This window comes from Alexandromys fortis, unplaced genomic scaffold (assembly GCF_014885135.2).
Source record: "Alexandromys fortis isolate MF-2015 unplaced genomic scaffold, M_Fortis_MF-2015_v1.1 scaffold_125, whole genome shotgun sequence".
Classification (NCBI taxonomy): domain Eukaryota; kingdom Metazoa; phylum Chordata; class Mammalia; order Rodentia; family Cricetidae; genus Alexandromys; species Alexandromys fortis.
This window is the reverse complement of record NW_026068026.1, coordinates 2,464,511-2,483,977: the sequence shown is the minus strand read 5'-3', so window position 1 is coordinate 2,483,977 and position 19,467 is coordinate 2,464,511. Positions and strand designations below refer to the sequence as shown.

Below are 19,467 nucleotides of genomic sequence, written 5' to 3'. Positions count from 1 at the left end.
TGACCTCTGCAAGTTGTCCTTTGATGAACATACACACATGCAGAGCAGGGGAATGTTCTCCTTTAGATTAGTCAGTTCCCCATTCCTCAGAAAACACTAAAGGCTGGTGCACTTTGAGGGCTTTTTAAAGCTGTCAAAAATATGTCACACCTGCCCTGTGGGAAGTCCAAGGACCACCCACCTCCATCCAGGTCTAGTAAGGTGAGCATCCAAACTGCCCAGGCTCTCACAAAGCCAGTACGTGCAGTAGGATCAAAAACCCATTGCCATTGTTCTTGAGATCTTAGTAGTCCTCATTGTCTGCTATGTTCAGCGAGTCTGGTTTTATTAATGGGAGGCGGTGGCGGGGAAGAGACAGAAATCTTAAAGAAAGAAAGAAAGAAAGAAAGAAAGAAAGAAAGAAAGAAAGAAAGAAAGAAAGAAAGAAAGAATAAATAAATATGTCACACCATATTTTGTGTGGAATGTTGTCTAGACAGATCATTTACTGTTACTTAGATTTATAAAATTATTCTTTTCCTTTTATTTTTGAGATGATAATATAATTGTATAATTTTTCCCTTTCCTTTTCTCCTATCAAACCCTTCAATATACCATTCCTTGTTCTTTCAAAGTCATGTCCTTTATTAATTTTTGATTTATATATACATATAAATTTCTAATTTTAAAAATTATAGCTTAATGTAAAATGTATTATTTCTATGATTAGTACCAATGTTTTTCTTCCTTTATTTCTATTTTTGTTTTATTTTATACTTTATTAATACAAATATCTTTTCAACACAATAATTTATTAATCCTTGGGGAATTTCACATCATACCTGCCAATCACACTCACTTTCCAGTTCTTCCTGTGACCTCCCCCCGCAACAAAACAACAATCAAAATAAATGCAAGTCCTATTTGTGTTATCTATATAGTCACCAGAGTGTGGTCAAGCTCTCAGTGGCTGCGCCTGAGAACAGAGTCCTTTCCTTCCCACTCCCCAGCATGAAGTCATCAATTGTGGAAAGCTAACTAGCATCCTTACCATAGATTTTAATTATATTACATTATTTCTCTCACCATTTTCCCATTCAGCTCTTCCCATTCTCTACTTGACTCAGATCCATGGCCTCTTTTATCTTTATTATTGTTGTTGGTGGTGGTACGTGTGTGTGTGTGAGTGTGTGTGCGTGTGTGTGTGTGTGTCCATGTGTGTCCCTGCAGGTGGTGGTGGTGTGTGTGTGTGTCTGTGTGTGTGAGTGTGTGTGTGTAAGTTTGTGTGTGTGTGTCCCTGCAGAGTCCATTTAGTGTTATATGTATGTGTATGTTTATGGGACTGACCACTTGGTGTTAGGTGACCATGATCAATTAGAAAGATCATCCCTGAGGAAAAGTCTCATCAGTCATTAATTGCGTATAACTTTCCATCTAGTAGTAGGGTTTGAGGAAAATTCACCCAACCACACTGAAATGTCAACTGATGTTGAAACTGTTCATGTTCCATTTATACATAATGATGAGATTTCATGGACACAGCATCCTGCTATATTTAGAAGACTGGATTTCCCAGAAGGCTCCCTTGCTCTTCCTAATTCATTTACGTATTCATTGTTTGTAGGGTCTTCCTACACAGTTCCAGCTGTACTGGAACTCACTATGTAGACCAGGCTAGGCTTGAACTCACAGAGATCTATCTACCTCTGCCTCTGATTGGTGAGACTTAAGGCAAGTGCCACCCAACCTCACCCTTTATTTTTTTTTGAGAAAAGGTCTCATTATGTAGCACTGACTTAGAACTTGCTATGTAGAGCAGGCTAGCTCTAAGCTTGTGGCAATCCTCCTGCCTTTGCTTACTGAGTCCTGGGATATCAGGTGTGCATTAGCTTGCCTACTACAAAATACATTTTTGTTCAAACACTAAGTCCTGGTTACAGGGATAAGACCATAAAACATGGTTGTAAGAGGAACTCTGTGAATGAATAGCTCCACATGCAGCAGGGTGTGTTGCAGTTTTGTGGGTTTTCATCCCACATCACAATGGCCTTAGGTTGTGTTTATAATTTTAAGCCAAACACCAGACGGTAGTATAATTTCCCACATAGCCGGGAATGTCATGCAAAATGCTGCAACCCTGATAATTGAGGATTTGGGGCAAGATTCCAAGAACTTTGCTGTATCTCTCCAAAATCTCAGAATTATTGGTTACTACACAGGATTTTTACATGCCTTAAGCTATTTTCTCAAAACAACCACAAATAAAACACCTATTCATTTCAATGTAGACATCATTTATTCTTCTACTTCTCTATTTTAACTATCTTTCTAAAATTGTAAATATTAAGTTACCATTGTACTTATTAACCTTAAGAGTTTTCTTTTGTGTGCTGGTGATGTACTCCAGTTGGTAGAGAACTTACCCAGCCTTTATGCCTATGTTAAACACCCAAACTACATAACCCACACTTGGAAGGTGGGGAACAGGAGAATCAGAAGTTCAGTGCCATCCTTCCTCCATCCTCATCTACACAATGAGATCAAGGCCAGCATGACATACATGAGACACCATATCAAAAATGAGTTCTCCTTTGTGCCTCTTCAAATTTATACTACATGCTTCTTTAAAAGTAAATAGATGTATACATAAAATAAAATTATTTATATATCATGAGTCTAGCAAAATATTCATTAATATGTCACACTAAGTAATATGAGAAAATTAAAAGTATATTGAAATAAATTAAAATTATGCCATTCATCATTCTCACACCCCTTTATGATCTGGCCAGTGCACAGTCTGTGCCACAAGTATGGAAGCTCTGCAAACCAGCTCTCCTTTGCTTGGATAGAATGACTGTTGAGAAGGAAGTTCTGTCCAGGACTTACTAGGTGTTATTCACTTTTCATTTCTCTTCTAAGAAGAGCACAATTATTGTGTCCCCTTCTCAGTATAGGGCAATAATCAGTTCTGACTAGTAGGACACAGTGAGAAATGGAGCTCACAAACTTCAAGCCTGGACACTAAATACTGCCGATGATCTTTGAAGTTGTGGCCTTTCTCTTTGCCTGTGAGAAGGTGCAGGTTTAGAGGACAGCAAAAAGTAATGAGTGCTAGCCCAGGTTCCGCAGGGAGCACTGAGTGAGCAGGAAATGAACTTGCAATGAGAAATGGGGATTACCATCATCATCATCATCATCATCATCATTATTATCAAAGGTTGGGAGAAGATGACTCCGGTGTTGCCCTTAATAACATCAATTCTGTATCTTGACTTTAAGTTAGTCAACAATATTTTCAACAGAATATTACTAAAGACATAAAGGAACCTGATGTGCAAACTCAATTGACCGATATCCAGTCCCTAGAAGCATCCATTTCAGTTATATGTAAAAGGCAGGAAAAAATTACCTCTGAGGTATCTTAATATTTACCTTAACCTGCCAGGTCAAACAAAATAGGTTGTCCCAATAAAGAATCATCAATGAATATCAGAGCTATAGAAGAAAAATATACACTGTGCAATACCAACAATTTCTATATAGACATAAGAAATAACAGCTACAATCCTTAAAACAAGTCTCCAAAATTGATTTCCAGAAAGTGTTTTTTAAAGCAAAGTTCTTCAAATACATGGTCAAAAAGAATTTAAATGATACTTTTGATAATCAAATAAAAACTCAACAGTTTAAGCATGTCAGTGTTATTAATCTAGAATCATTAAAATACAAAGAAGTGGAAAAATCCACACTGATACCAACACATTTATTATGCACATATATACAAAAACTTGGATTATTTATGGATCAAAGCTTGTTTTGGTAGTAAATTAGAGAGACTGAATCTTAAAGAATAATTGGTGTACCTTTGGCCAGGCAGAATGTATGTCAGTACTATAAGGCAAGAGTATTGCATTAGGTTTTCAACTGGTTTAAGAGAGAGAGAGAGAGAGAGAGAGAGAGAGAGAGAGAGAGAGAGAGAGAGAGAGAGAGAAGCACAAGGAATACATGATAGTGTATGTTCTCAGTCCCATAACAGAAAGATGACAATCATTTCTTAGACTGTCAAGAGGATTAGGAAGTACCATACAAATCAAGTGAGGAACAAGGCCTTGGCCAACAGCAAATTCTAATAAATATTAATTACTATTGCTAATGTTCTGTTTTCTTTACTTATATAATAAAAAATATTAGGTGATTTATACGATACCTTTGAATTCTTATATTCTGAATCTATAACTGCCCCTTGAAGTTAAATTGCCAGTTGACAAATGAAAATTCTAATACCCTTACATTTTAAGTGATGATTTATGAAAAAAAATCTATAAAAGTCTGATCTACTGTTGAGAATAGATCACAAAATAATGAGGGATTTCCATTATTTAACACTTCAATGTGGGGTGGCTTGATGTTTTCATGTTCTCTCACAACTTATACTCTTGTTTTAACATGGACGCTAACAAGATAATTGGAAGCAGCCACTTAAATAAAACGATGTCATCATTTTGGGCGTCCTAAAGCACTAAGGAATTATTCCACATATAAAACTTGAATATGTGTAGAAAGTATATGCAAGCAGTCCTTCTGGGAGTGCAAAATGGAGTATATTCTGGGCTTATAAACTAACAGAAACATTTCCTTTTCAGCTTAAAGAAAGCACTTTGGCTAGCTATGGAAATGGCGAGAAACAATTCCAACATTATATTGCATTCAATCCATACTGAACAGGAAATGATCCACTTGCATTTTTGATAAAACGGCAGACCATCCCACTAAATATCCTATCAAGACTCAAAATTAAGCAAACAGATCATGATGCTAATCATTAAAAATCATTAAAATGCAATTATAATTATGCTTTTGATTGATTTAAACTTAATATATAATAATAATAATAACAAAAATGTAATAAGAGTATTAATGTGTGCACATGGTTAAGGTGAAGTGTATGGTCATAAGGAACTTATTCTTAATCCAGAAATCAGTGTACACTAAGAACCTTACCTCCTGCATACATGACAGCCAGCATGATGGATGATATCCATGCAATTTCACTGTAGCCAGCGTGGAATATTTCCTGTATATCTTTAAAAAATACCGTCACAGCTTTGGGGAAGGCATATGAAAATCCAATGGAGATGAATGAAGCACAAACTACTACCCAACCCCAACCTCCATCTGGAGGAAGGGGGTCTGGAGGAGGAGCAGAAGTCTCTGATGGCATTTCTGCACCTCTGCTGGAGAATAGAGCAACCTATTGAAAAAGAAACAACAACGGTTCATGTTATAAGTCTGGGTTTTGTATCATGCTTGAAAGTTGCTGACATACCATTTTCATTTTAACTACAATATAATTTTATTAATACATTCAGTATTATTGTGCTTGGAAAATTATAAGAAATTTAAAACACAAAATGAGATATAAAGCCTTGATTATTTTTTTCCTTTTCTTTTTATTTATTAAAGATTTTTGTCTCTTCCCCACTGCCGCCTTCCATATCCCTCCCCCTCCCCCAATCAAGTCTCCCTCCCTCGTCAGCCCAAAGAGCAATCAGGGTTCCCTGCCCTGTGGGAAGTCCAAGGACCACCCACCTCCGTCCAGGTCTAGTAAGGTGAGCATCCAAACTGCCTAGCCTTGATTATTAAGAGGAAAAATCTGAAAACGATGATGTGGGAAGTCCTTCTGTATATGTGTTGCTTTTATTGGTTAATGAATAAAGAAACTGCCTTGTCCTGTGATAGGGCAGAGTAGAGTTAGGCTGGGTAACCAAACTGAATGCTGGGAGAAAGAAGGTGGAGTCACGGAAGCCATGTAGCCGCCACCAGAGACAGAGTGATGGAATCTTGCTGGTAAGCCACAGCCACATGGCAATACACAGATCAATGGAGATGGGTTAGTGTAGGATGTAAGAGCTAGCCAATAAGAAACTAGAGCCAATAGGCCAAGCAGTGAATTAATTAATACAGTTTCTGTGTAGTTATTTTGGTTCTGGGCAACTGGAAATGAACAAGAAGCCTCCCCATACAAACACTTATGTATGGAAAGAAAATATTTGAAAGTGATGTTAAGAATCCAGATACAACCTGAAGTACAAACTAAACAAAAATAAACATTATTTCAAGCTTACTTGGAAGTATAGAGGAAATCACCTACTACACTTCAGGAAAGAATAGTTTCTTCTGTGCATGCATCTGCTTGTATGCATGTTGTCAGGGGTTGAAATATGGTATTTTCCATAATTTTTCTCCACTTATTTTTCAAGAAACAGTCTCTCATGGTATTAGGAGGTTTCTGATTTGGGCTACTATTTGAAGCAAAAGTTCCAAGAACTCTTCTTCCTCAGCCCTGCAGCTATAGGCATTGGTTTTTTTGTTTGTTTGTTTGTTTGTTCATTTGTTTATAATATGGACTCTGTAGGACTGAACTCAGGTGCTCACAATTTTGTGGCAGGCACTTAACAACTGAGCCACCACCAAGCCATAAGAATAATATCTTAATGTAAAATGTAAATGTTGCCTTTCCAAAATTAATGCTGCTAACAGTCTTACAAATATGTCACTCTGCCTTTCTGTCTGTCTCTCTCTTCAGTGCCATGAAATTCTAACAGCTACATGGGCATATGTTCTTGTTTGTTGAGGGAGTGGAGAAAAGGTTCTTTTAATATGTATACACCTAAGAACACTTAAATATTCTCCCATGGAAGGAGACGATGCACAGTTTAATATGGAAGAAATTACACACAGTGAAAACCTTGCCTCCACATCCTCTCTGGGTACAGAGATGCTGCATTGAAATGCAGAAGAAAGAGCCACATTCCTGTGTACATGAGTATATATTTTTGCCATATGTTTTCCAAAATCAGCCCATGGAAGGGTTTATTTCCTACTTTTGTAAATGTATACATGGTTTTCACACTCCCTTGCAAACACACACACACACATACACAAGTGTATAAGGTACAAAGAATGATGTTTTCCTGTTATTATTCAGTGTGGAATGAAACTCAACTGTCTTCAATTTAACTCAAATTTAACTCAAATCCTTATGCAATGTTCATGACTCTCCTCTCCCTTCTCCCTTCTCCCTCCCATCCCTTCCTTCCCCTCTCTCCCTCCCTCCTTCCCCCATCCTCTCTCTCTCTTTTTCTCGACTACCTAAGGACTACTGTCTTAGCAGGTTCAGAGCATACAGTCGGTACTGTGTAATACAAAGCTTCTCTCTCATTCTCTCTCGCTGGCTCTCTTGAGACTACCTAAGAACTACCGTCTTAGCAGGCTCAGAGCACACAGTCAGTACGGTGTAGTACAAAGCCCACTGTAAGAAGAGCTCTCTGCACCTACAGATTCTGCACAACTCTGGACTTTGAGCACCCCTCTGTGAGCACCAAGTTCTTTCTTGGCTTCAAGCCTAAGAAAACACCCTTCTATTCTAGATGTCTGTGACTTCAGATTTTTTTTTTTTCATTTTAACGTTCAATAAAAATGAGATCCTTTAATATTTTTCCTATGGGGTCGCATGTCTAGAAATTTAGTCTAATGTCCTCTGATTCCTCACATAGTCTCACAAAGGTGACTGCAACCCACAAGCGTTTGAATGGGATCAATAATAGTGTTTTATCAAGTTTAATTATAAGATAAGGGTCTTCAAGATTTTATTGCAAAGGACATAAAGACCATAAGGTTTCCTGGCTGTATAGTCTGTACTGAGTGTTTATCTGAAGTGAATTTTAATGTCATTGATGGCACTGACACAATTGAGGATGGCTTTTCAATGAAGCTTTCTTTACAAAGTAGTCTGATCGCAGCCTTTTAATGATGCCTTTAACAGACATTAGAGAAGAAAACCCAAAAGAGAAAAACACTATCTAACCACTATTATTAACAATTGTACATATTTATTTTCTTTATTGTTCTATATGACTACACGCCTGATTAATTTAAATGACAATATAATCCCATGAATCCCAGAGACACAATTCTAATTTTATAAGTGATTTTATTATTTTTATTAGTTGTCATAGAATTTTTGTAACTACACAAGTTTGAGACAATATAGAAAATACATGAGGTATAAATCATAATCTTAAAAATTTCATAAAAATTCCACTTTTGATTGACACTATGGTTAATAGAAAGTTTATGTATTATATTGTATTGTTCTTAGCTCTATATTCTATATATTGCTTAGTCATATGTTGTACTCAGGGAGTAAAATAAGCCAAAGAAAAACCACTTGACATTTTTATTATATTCTGTGTGTCTAAATGTCCTTAAGGATTGAAACAGTCAAGCGCTCTTAATTTCCAAAACATTAATAGCCTGAAAATTTCTCTCCATAGAAATTGTGTGATTTGACCTTAAGCATCCCCCTGTGTTGTGGTGCTAAAGGATTAGGCACCGGCCTTTGGTGCTGTTAGGGAATAGCTGGACCTTTTAGTTATGGAGCCCAGGAGGAAAAAGTTAGGTTCCTGGGGAGTACTTTTGTAGAAAACGCTGGGACTGTGGACTTTTCTCTCTTTCTTCCTGACTCCCACCGTGGCTATGTTTCATATAACACATCACATGCTCCCAATCACAGTATTTTTACAGGACAGAGACAGGAAATTCATGAGAATCAAGAGGTCAGCCAATGTCACAAATCAGGGAAAGCATAAACTCTCACCAGGGCCCCTATCCAAGGACAAGAGGTGGATGACCTGCAGCAGGATCCACTGGCAGGTGCTGTGAAAAGAAGAGGGGATTCTGGGGTATGTGGAGCATCAGGGAGCTCCTGAGGGGGACTTCTGGCAGCATGCAACTGCTTTTGAATCATATGTACCCCTGCAAGTCAACCGCAAAATCCAACCCATTCAATTACTTGGACTTTGCTGAGATTGTAACTTTGGTCTGTAGGGGGTCTCCATCCAGGAGTGAGCAGGTGTGTGTGTGTGTGTGTGTGTGTGTGTGTGTGTGTGTGTGTGTGTGTGCCTGCAATGTCTCCCTGGGGAGAAAAAGTCCTCACACAACAAAAGTCTACAAAAATGTCAATGAAATCAACAACATTAGACAAATGATGCGTGTAAAGTGGGTATTGGTTTCTAATGAAAAACACTTCTTTTAGGTTACAAGGTAGTAAAATAACCTGCCACTTTTGTCAAGAATTACTTTTATAAGGTTTATATTATATTTTATAGTATGCTATAATACTAATTATCTCTTATAACACTTCACTTATTAGGTTTTAATATTTTGCTGGTCAATTTACAAAACATTTGAGTACCAAAAAGAGCATCTTTAGAAATGCAAAATACTTAAAGAAAGCAGAGGGAAGGATGGAGCATAAACCTTGCTTAAATAAGCACATGGCAGCAAATGGCCTTGAAAGTTGTCTTAAGAATCTGAGCTCATTACAACATTTTAAAATTAAATTGTGTGTGTGTGTGTGTTTTTTTTTTTTCGAGACATGGTTTCTCTGTGGCTTTGGAGCCTGTCCTGGAACTAGCTCTTGTAGACCAGGCTGGTCTCGAACTCACAGAGATCCGCCTGCCTCTGCCTCCCGAGTGCTGGGATTAAAGGCTAAAATTAAATTGTGATGTTACCAGTTTCCTTCTTGCTTGAAAATTATAAAAGAAAACCTGAAGACTCACTGGAGGAAGCTGCTATGGAGCAAACATTTTTCTTGTAGGAGTAAAGAGGCGGCCCCTGTAATTTTCCAGAGTGCAGAATGGAAATGAAACCGTCTTTCACTACTAATCCATGAATTCAAATAATTGCAGTCTTTATCACACTTGATATGGTAAACACTTAGAAATAAAATTTCATGATTCATTTCCTCATGATTTTTAAAGGCATAATTATGCACACCCTTCCTCCAGGTAGGGACACCATACTCATCCCTTCCCCACCAGCTCTGCTTCCTCCTGGCTGGCCCTTGCCCTCCATGCAGAGATGAGAGATTCCTGCCACCAACACATCCACAGCTGCTACTTCCTTGAGGATCCTGTGTCCTGGGCTTGCATGCTCTCCCCACTCCCAGTTTGGGACCACAGACACCCACAGTCACTTCACTCACTCCAGCTGCTTGAAGAGAAGTCTGAATCACCTACCATCTACCATTAAGGATTATCTGTGAGCTTTTTCTCAGTCTGCATAGGTCTTCCCCATCTGCCTGGGATGAGCTAGGGCCACTTCTGAGACCCCATTCAAGACTGAACCCTTAAGCCCGTTCCAAGGATCTACAACCAGACAAACTGTGCAAATAGAAAACCAAGATCTTAACACTCATTCAACAAAGAGGAAACACGATTTCCATACAAAGGAACACTACCAAAGACCTAACTTAATATCTTTCTATTCCATCACAAAAGCAAGGAACATATTAACCAACACAGTAGTCTCTATTACGAATTGGTGCTCCCACTTCAGCCCTACACCACCAACTGTCCAGTCTCAAATGACCTCAAACATACAGGTAGCATTATATAGGTAGAAAAATTCTATTTAGGAATGTATATCACATACAAACATGCATATAGCAACAACTAGTGAAAAAAGGTGACATACAAACATGCATACAGCAGCAACTAGCGAAAAAAGGTCACAAACACATATATTGCTCCTAATAGTCTGTTTAGTGTTTTATGTTGGTATCAAAATTTTTAGGCTGCCTATATCATAGAAAGCTATTCTTTCTCCTTCAACTCTGGCAGGTACTTTTTCTGGGTACATTTGTCTAGGTTGACAGACATGGTCTTTCAGAATTATTGAGCTCCAGGGCTCTTCTGGCTCTTAGAGTTTTCCTAAGAAGTCAGCTCTCGTCCTGGTGGATTTTCCTTTATACATCCATTCCTAAGCTCATTTCCCCCGGAAAACAGCATATCCTGCAGCTCTGACCTCTTGCTTACTAGCAGTTGGAGCTGATCAATAGTCACACACACACACTCTATGATATTCTTCCTTGTGAACAATTCTGTAATGTTGTATGTACTTGGAAGCTGCCATGTTTTGTCCCTTTTATTTGTAAGTATGACCAAGCAAAGCAGAAACAAAACTACAGTTTTACCTGTTGTCAGATGAGCACTTTGGGTGGTGTGTAATCTAAGCCTAGTCACTTTCTGATGATGAGCAATATTCGAAAGCAATATAACGGGAGAGGTAGAGCCGACTCCAGATTATCTAAAGAAAAAGAAGAAACAAGTATTAAATGTATAACTGGATTCCACTGCCTCATTAGTCACTAACTTTAATTTACCCAGTAATTCTGCACATCTTGTATAACAAGAATTAAATAAGCATGTGTATATTCATGAAAAGACATGCTTTTCAATTATACATATATATATATATATATATATATATATCAATAATATGTATAGACATAGATATGAAGAGCCAAACATGAAAAGTGGAAGATAAAGAAAAAATCAGCTTCTTTAAAATTAATAACAAATTACAGGGCCATGAGAGAAAGCTCAGTGGATAAAATGTTTTCTGTGCCAGCATGAGAAACTGGACTCAACTCCCAGCATCCATGTAAACAGTCCAGCTTATGCTACTCTCTTATGATTCTAGCCCTAGGAAGTGGAGACAGGAGGATCTCTGGGGTTGGCAGGCTAGCCAATGCAGCTGAATGGATGAATTCCATATCCTACTGAGAGATTCTGCATCAAAAACAATGAAAATGACTCCAGAAGAATGGCACTGGGGTTGGCCTCTGGTTCCCACCTAAATTCACACACAAATGTGCATATGCCTGGACATATTCAGATACATGACACAAGACGTGATTATACGAGTACATTATGAAAAAATTTATTTACATTCATTAGCAACCACTCAATTCCTTACATCTATTTAAATAATTTGCTGCTAAATTGTATGTGTGTGTGTGTGTGTGTGTGTGTATGTGTGTATACGGGTATGTATATACAAGATTTACTGAAATACTTCTAAATATATATCAATAATGAACAGGTTTTAACACTGAAACACAGTGGGTAGCAAAAAAAAATATTCTAGGGATCTGTTTCTGAATTTAAGCTTCCTAACCAGGTCTAAATATCTAATAAAGCAAATATCTTCATTCAAGACATTAACCTCAACATGGTACTGAATATATATATATATAAAATCTAATATACCTATTATTATATAATCTAATATAGATTATTATATAATCTAATATATATATATATATCGGTATATTAGATAATATTGACCAGAGTAAGCACAAGAAAAAGGAAAAACTAGATTCTTTCAATTAAATGACCAATCAGCTGCTTTGACTCTAGGGCTGCCTGTCATAAGGTTTTGAAAGAAGACATCATGACCATTGGGTTAAAGGTGCTTGAGTAACAGGATGAAGGGTGCGTGGAGAGCAACAAAGAGAGTGAAAGAGTCTTAAAGTCATTGACTGGATCTAAGAAACTGATAAGGAAGGAGCTAAAGGTTCACTCAGTGGGCATCCAGGGCCTTAGAAGAGTAGTTTGTGTCACCTCTAGTCTTATTGGAATGCTTGTGAGTTGCCATAGTTTTCAAAAGCTGGGAAAGTCACCCTCTCCAGCTTCCCTCATTACCATCCCATGCTAATGTAGGAAATCTTTATAGCATTCCTTTTCTCTGGCATAGTTAACTTCACTGAGTGCAGGGCACAGCCTCAGAGGAAAGCCCGAGGCATCCCTGAAAATTGGTTCTGACCCCAGACTGTAGTTAACTGCACTCATGTCTTACATACACCAGTTTAAAAGCGAGAATTAAAGGAACTCTGAGAAAAATCTCATGATGCTACAAATTCTACCTGCGCACCAAAATTTCTATGGAATTTTATGGTGTACAATTTAACCGACCCATATTTTAGAAAAAGAAATCTGCATCATAGGTACCTTTCAACAAATGGATTAATAATCAAGAAACCCCAATTTGGTTGTTTCAATTAATCTAGTTATATATTTTCTCTACTGATTTTGATCAATCACGGTCTAGTTTTTAGACACACACACAATGTGAATTTATTGTTAATTTTGACCATGCATGATCAAGTTTTACAAAATTGTGTTTAATAAACAATTAAGACAACATGAATTTTTATTTTAATTTTCTAAACTAAAAGTCTTGTTTATTTCTTCACTCCTTTGCACTACAATGCAATGCTAACTATTATAGCTATCAAAGGAGGACGTATTTTCTGATACTATTGCTATGAATGCCACATGCTTATTATATGAATAAGTAATGTTTTAATGATTCCATTACTTCCAGACATTCAATTACGTTTCATAATCTACAGCCTCAGTCTATTCAAGGCTCTCTTGCACCCCCCCCCCACTATAGAATATCAGCACATTCTTTTACAAACTGTGAAGAGCCCTTTCTTTACCTTCCCAAACCTTAATCGGACAGTGTCATATTTAATCTTTAAAAAATGAGGTCCTAAAATAACATACTCAGCAAACGAAGACCAGGTAAGAGCAGGTAGGAGACTATTGGCTCCACTGTAAATCCTGTATGCTTTAGAATGAAGCAGGAACCCCTTGCCACACATACTCAACAATGACCTATGTGTCGTCTAAGTAAATCAATATTCCCCATCAAGAGCAATCATGTGATCTTTTTGTTCTCCATTTCTTCTTTCTTATACAAAACAATATAACAATGCCAAATTAATTTATAGATAGTGTTTTAAGCTCATCCAATTTAAAAACAGGAATTAACTAGAACCAAATCTTTTCTCTTCCAACCTATAATTGAATTAAAATTGAAATCTAATTGTGTGTAGGGGTAACTCTTCTACTCTTCCACGTGGACCATCTTTTAAATCCTGATGACTGAGACCCTCAAAATAGCAACTACAGAAAACCTATTTTTAGAAGCAAACTCTTGATGTATTTAAAATGACTCCAAGTTCTAATTGATGCTAAGGGTCAAAATTTTTTTTTGGAACTGGTACTTTAAGGAAAAACAATCCATATTATACTAACGCATTGTAAACCTAAGAAATGAACCATTCACAGCAAACAATCATCCTGATTTATGATATGCTGTTAGACTCTTGTAGACGGCAATTACAATAAGCTAAATGGTGGCCATTCTCATGCCCCGATCCCCAGGATCCATAAGGTACCTTGTGCAGCCAAACCATAAGGAGTTTCTTAAACCTTTGTCTGTATTAGTGAGGTGAGGTCTGCTTGCGGTCACACTATTCTTAGACTAAAGAAACAGAGTTTAGAGAGACACAGGGGCCGGAGAATGGAAGCAGAGCAGAAACTGAAGAGACTACAACATAGAACACCAAGCAGTGACAATGACCACCACAGCACGTGTCCACCTTATGGAGACGTGGAGCCAGCTGAGTGTTCCACACCTTTTTGGGCAGTTCTCTTCTGAACGCTGGCCTATACCAGTGTTAACAGTGGTTGGCATTGTTTTCAGTACAAGGTTTATACCAGTGTTTGAAAACCTCAGTGGGGAATTCCCATGCTGGCATGGTAAATTGTTTCTAAAAGTCAATAAACAGAGTGATTGCACTGTAATATTTTCTCTTATGTAGATAATTGCATAATCATGTGAAGATATTCGAAAACGCTTCTTAAGGACAGTCATCATAGAAGGGCAAATTGCTTCATTCGTTGAGAAAAGCACAAATTTCATAATATTTTTTTAAAAAAAGTAATGCAGTAGATCCGTGAGAACTGATGCAACAAACGATAAAAGTTCATCATAAACAGTAAACAAGGTTATATTTTATTTTACTAAATTTATTGCCATTTTCAATGTATTAGTATTTTGCCTGCTTGTATATGTGTCCACCGTATGCATGAGGTGTCGCTGGAGACCAGAGAAAATTGAGGATCACCTGGGACTGCAGTTTCAGACAGCCATGAGCCACCATGCAGGTGTGGAAAACAAACCCAGGTCAAGAGTAAGCGCTCTTAACTGCTGAGTCTCACTCCAGGCATCTTCTGTGTTTTTTAGTCTGTACTGCACTGGTGTTCCGGTATGGTGTTCTGGCTGCGTGAATAACACCGCAGTGTGTTATACAGCAACAGTGTGGGAATCAAGGTTGCAGGCCATGCTGCTTCCACGCCTTATCTTTGGGTCCTCTTTCTAAGGAAGGCTTCTAGAAGGAGCCTTGTTTAGCTCAAGCATGTTAATATTGGATCGGACAGAACTCAATTACTTTCCACCACCACCTTGAAACTGCATGGCTAACATGGAGAAGAGGAAAAACCGACGGCCGCAGCCTGCACAGACAGAATGCTGTGCACAGGCATCTGTCCTTTGGATGTCCTCAAATACCAGAGATAAGTGGAATAAGAAGTATTTCTCCTCCAAATTCACTCCATTCTCCTGAAAGGAAACCTTTTAACTACCCATCAGAAGGAAGGGTTCACATTGCCTCACCACCTGAATGGAAGAGGCCACCTATATCTGTCATGGCAGGTAGGAAATCTTTCTCCTGATAGACACCACTGAACAGAGTAAGTTTATATGTACTACCTAACATGGTGGGTCATGCCTGTAATTCCACACTTAGGAGGCTAGCAAAGTCGGATCTCAAGTTTGAGCCAGTGTAGGTGTAAAAGCCTATCTCAAAGCCAAACAAAAATATGCCTTTTTTCCTATTAATTTATCTGTTGTAGGTCCATTAAAGAAAGCTTCTGGAGGGGCCTGGTGCTATGGGAGCTTGATCCACTTGGCCAATGACATTTGGAGGTGAGTTGTCATGGGCTTAGCTTTCTCTGACACATGACCGGATTAAGAACTGAGATGGGGGGGAGGTTATGTCACACACTCTCCGGCTTCCAGATATGCTGTTCAGGAGTATTCTCCACCCTTCCATGGTGGATGAAGAGGCAACAGTGGTGTTTCCCACTGTATTCGTGAATGTGAGCATCCCCCATTTCATCCCTTAATAAAGTTTTCTTCCCAAACATCTGTTGATTTCTCACAATACGATCAACTTAAAGAAAGATTTTCCTTTAACCATACATTGTGCATGTACTTATATACACACACAAATTATCCAGAGCAACACATAAAAAGCTATTAGCTGCAAATAGCTTTGGGAAGTAGCTCTATATAACTGGTGGGGCTTTAAAAATGTTTATAAAGATCCTATAATGGATACATATTATTTTTCTATTATAAGCTTTATAACATTAAAATTGCTAAAACACAAGGCTATAATGTGAGCATATAAATCTGTTTACTTATAAGATGGTTGGATTCAAGGGCTGGTAGTTCTATTTATATTAAAAGAGCCAAACCTGGTGGCACAGGCCTGTGACCCTAGCTATTCAGGAACACAAGGCAGACACATTCCGCAATTCAAGATCTACCCAGGATCGAGAGTGAGTTCAAGTCCAACAGAGTCTAGTTGATAAGGTTCTGTCTCAAATTCAAAGGGAGACATAGGATATTCATATTTTTCTATTTCATAATGCTTCTATTGTTCTTTTTCTAACACCTTTTTCATCATACTGGGGAGATAACAGTCTTTGATTTTAGGAGTCATTAGAAATAAAATCTTGCCCATAACCCTACCATAACAAAACACACACACTGTTTCAAGTGATGGGACCATAAAGAGCTTGATCTCCTTCTATCCTTACTGAGTTTCGATGAGACAAACCCATGGGTGTGTATAAAATGTTCAGAACTTCTCGAAGCAAGGACAGGAAATCATTTATACACGTTCCCCTCATGACTAATGAAAGTCTCAAAACATCCTATAAGAAACCTTGAACAGTGCTTGAGAGATTTGGAATTGCCAGTTTGGAATCAATTTACAAGGGCTTCCTGGTTGTCCTACTTGGCCTCCTCTTATAGTGATAAATGCCATAAACAACGGCCATGTGTGGAGGAAGGGATTTGTTTCATCTTAAAGCTTACAGTCCATCATGATGCAGAGGTCACAGAAGAACCCTGCTCTCCTTGGCTTGCTCGGCTTGATTTCTTATACAGCCCAGGACCACCTGCCCAGGGGTGGCACTGCCCATCGTTGCCTGGGTCTTCCCATATCAACCATTAATGAAGAAAACACGCCACAGATTGCTTACAGGCCAATTCTAGAGAGGCATTTTCTAAATTGACGTTTCCTCTCTGTGTCAAGATGACAAAACAAACAGAAAGCCAAACCAAACCAAAAACCATACAACAAAAAACTAACAAGCACACTAGTCCTTAGTCTCAATTTCAAAAAGGATTAAACTAATACTGGCTTTAAGAAAGGAATCCTTAAAAATCCCTGGATATTTTTAGCAAAATTAAAAGGTCAGAGAGTACTTTTCTGACTCTTCCATTAAAATGTCCACTTGTCAAACATCAAACAAGGGAAAAACCTGTATTATTATTATTATTTCCTAGTCTTAATAATAGGAATCAGAAATAAACCAGAATCTAGGTAAAGTTTCTTGGGGGAACAGTACCATTCAGGCAGGATTAAAGTATCACAACCAAGGGTGTCGGCCTGGCCAGAGACAAGGGGCCACACAAAGACCTCCTTGTCACCAAGATGAGCCACTTCGTTCTACTGCCTCTTCTAGCCACCTGACCGTGGGACTCTCCTGTGAGCCATCATTCCTTTCAGAATTCTGGGCACCTTTAGCTCCATTTATGACACGTATCTCTGTCACTTAGTGCTTTGTCAGGTAAAGTCACAGGATTCTACAGTTTCTGCTACTTGGAGTCATGATGTTAATATCATGAGGGAAATAGACTGTCTAAAGCTAACACTGAACATTGGCTGGAAGTAATACTGTCATCTTGATAAAATCTTGTACATTCAATAGACTACAGCTGTGAAAAGTATAAAATAACATGCTATTTACATATAATGTGTTTAGTGAAAATGAAGATATAAACCAGTGTCAGAAAAATCCAAAGTAGTATTGAAAAAATACCATAGTAATACTATTACCTACAATGCTCAAGTGAAGAGAACAAGAATATTCTATTTCCCCAAAGGAACTGGGTGTAGTGGTACCATTATATAACATAAAACAAAACACTTTAGGTTAATATTACGGTTGCTTTCTTGCTCTTTTTTTATTTGATTGAGCTCTACGTTTTTCTCTGCTCCCCTCCCTGCCTCTCCCCCCCTTCGACCCTCCCCCAAGGTCCCCATGCTCCCAATTTACTCAGGAGATCTTGTCTTTTTCTACTTCCCATGTAGATTAGATCCATGTATGTCTTTCTTAGGGTCCTCATTGTTGTCTAGGTTCTTTAGAATTGTGATTTGTAGGCTGGTTTTCTTTGTTTTATGTTTAAAAACCACCTATGAGTGAGTACATGTGATAATTGTCTTTCTGGGTCTAGGTTATCTCACTCAAGATATTTTCTAGCTCCGTTGATTTGCCTGCAAATTTCAAGACATCATTTTTTTTTTCTGCTGTGTAGTACTTCATTGTGTAAATTACCACATTTTCCTTATTCATTATTTGTCTGAGTGGCATTTAGGTTGTTTCCAGTTATGGCTATGACAAACAATGCTGCTATGAACATAGTTGAGCACATGTCCTTGTGCTACAATTGAGCATCCATTAGATATATACCCAAAAGTGGTATTACTGGGTCTTGAAGAAGGTTGTTTCCTAATTTTCTGAGAAACGCCATACTAATATCCAAAGGGGGTGTACCAGATTGCACTCTCACTAGCAATGAAGAAATGGTCCCCTTTCCCCACAACCTCTCCAGCATAAACTGTTATCAGTATTTTTGATCTTGGCCATTCTTACAGGTGTAAGATGGATTCTCAGAGTTGTTTTAATTTGCATTTCTCTGATAACTAAGGATGTTGAGCATTTTCTTAAGTGTCTTTCAGCCATTTTAGATTTCTCTGTTGAGAGTACTCTGTTTAGGTCTGTACTCAATTTTTTATTGGATTATTTGTTCTTTTGATGACCAATTTCTTGAGTACTTTGTATATTTTGGAGATCAGTCCTCTGTCTGATGTGGGGTTGGTGAAGACCTTTTTCCATCTGTAGGCTGTCGTTTTGTCTTGTTGACCGTGTCCTTTGCTTTACAGAAGCTTCTCAATTTCTGGAGGTCCCATTTATTGTTTCTCTCAGTGTCTGTGCTACTGGGGTTATATTTAGGAAGTGGTCTCCTGTGCCAATGCGTTCAAATGTACTTCCCACTTTCTCTTCCTATGAGGTTCTGTGATGGGGAAAACCGCGTTAGCCAATTATCTTTAAGAGGTGGAGCCCAGGTAAGACATGGTTTTCTGGGATCTAAGAAAAAAACCTGTGTGCCACCCAGGTGCTCTCGCTCTGCACCATTCCCACGAGACACTACTGAGCTTGGATTTCTCATTCCCTGTTTCCTGAGTTTTTCTTTTATAATAAATAAAAATAGAATTGTTGTATCCTTTAGCTAGCCTGGTTATTTCAACCAGTATGACAGGCTTCATGTTGAGATCTTTGATCCATTTGGACTCGAGTGTTGTGCATGGTGATAGATATGGGTCTATTTTTATTCTTCTACACATTGATATCCAATTATGCCAGCACC

General features: G+C 38.1%; 1 protein-coding gene across 3 annotated transcripts in view; it reads right to left on the bottom strand.

The window, feature by feature from the left end:
• The window catches only part of Slc16a7 (solute carrier family 16 member 7), a 163,260-nt gene that overhangs the window by 66,621 nt on the left and 77,172 nt on the right, over positions 1 to 19,467 (bottom strand). For 2 of the 3 annotated variants that reach the window (XM_050163876.1, XM_050163875.1), the window contains exons 2-3: positions 11,021 to 11,133; positions 4,984 to 5,233 (exon numbers count right to left, since the gene is read on the bottom strand). In XM_050163876.1, the coding sequence (XP_050019833.1) occupies positions 4,984 to 5,203 (220 nt within the window). In that variant the 5' untranslated portion in view covers positions 5,204 to 5,233; positions 11,021 to 11,133. The remainder of the gene's footprint in view (positions 1 to 4,983; positions 5,234 to 11,020; positions 11,134 to 19,467) is intronic. The other variant, XM_050163877.1, reaches the window with a different exon arrangement.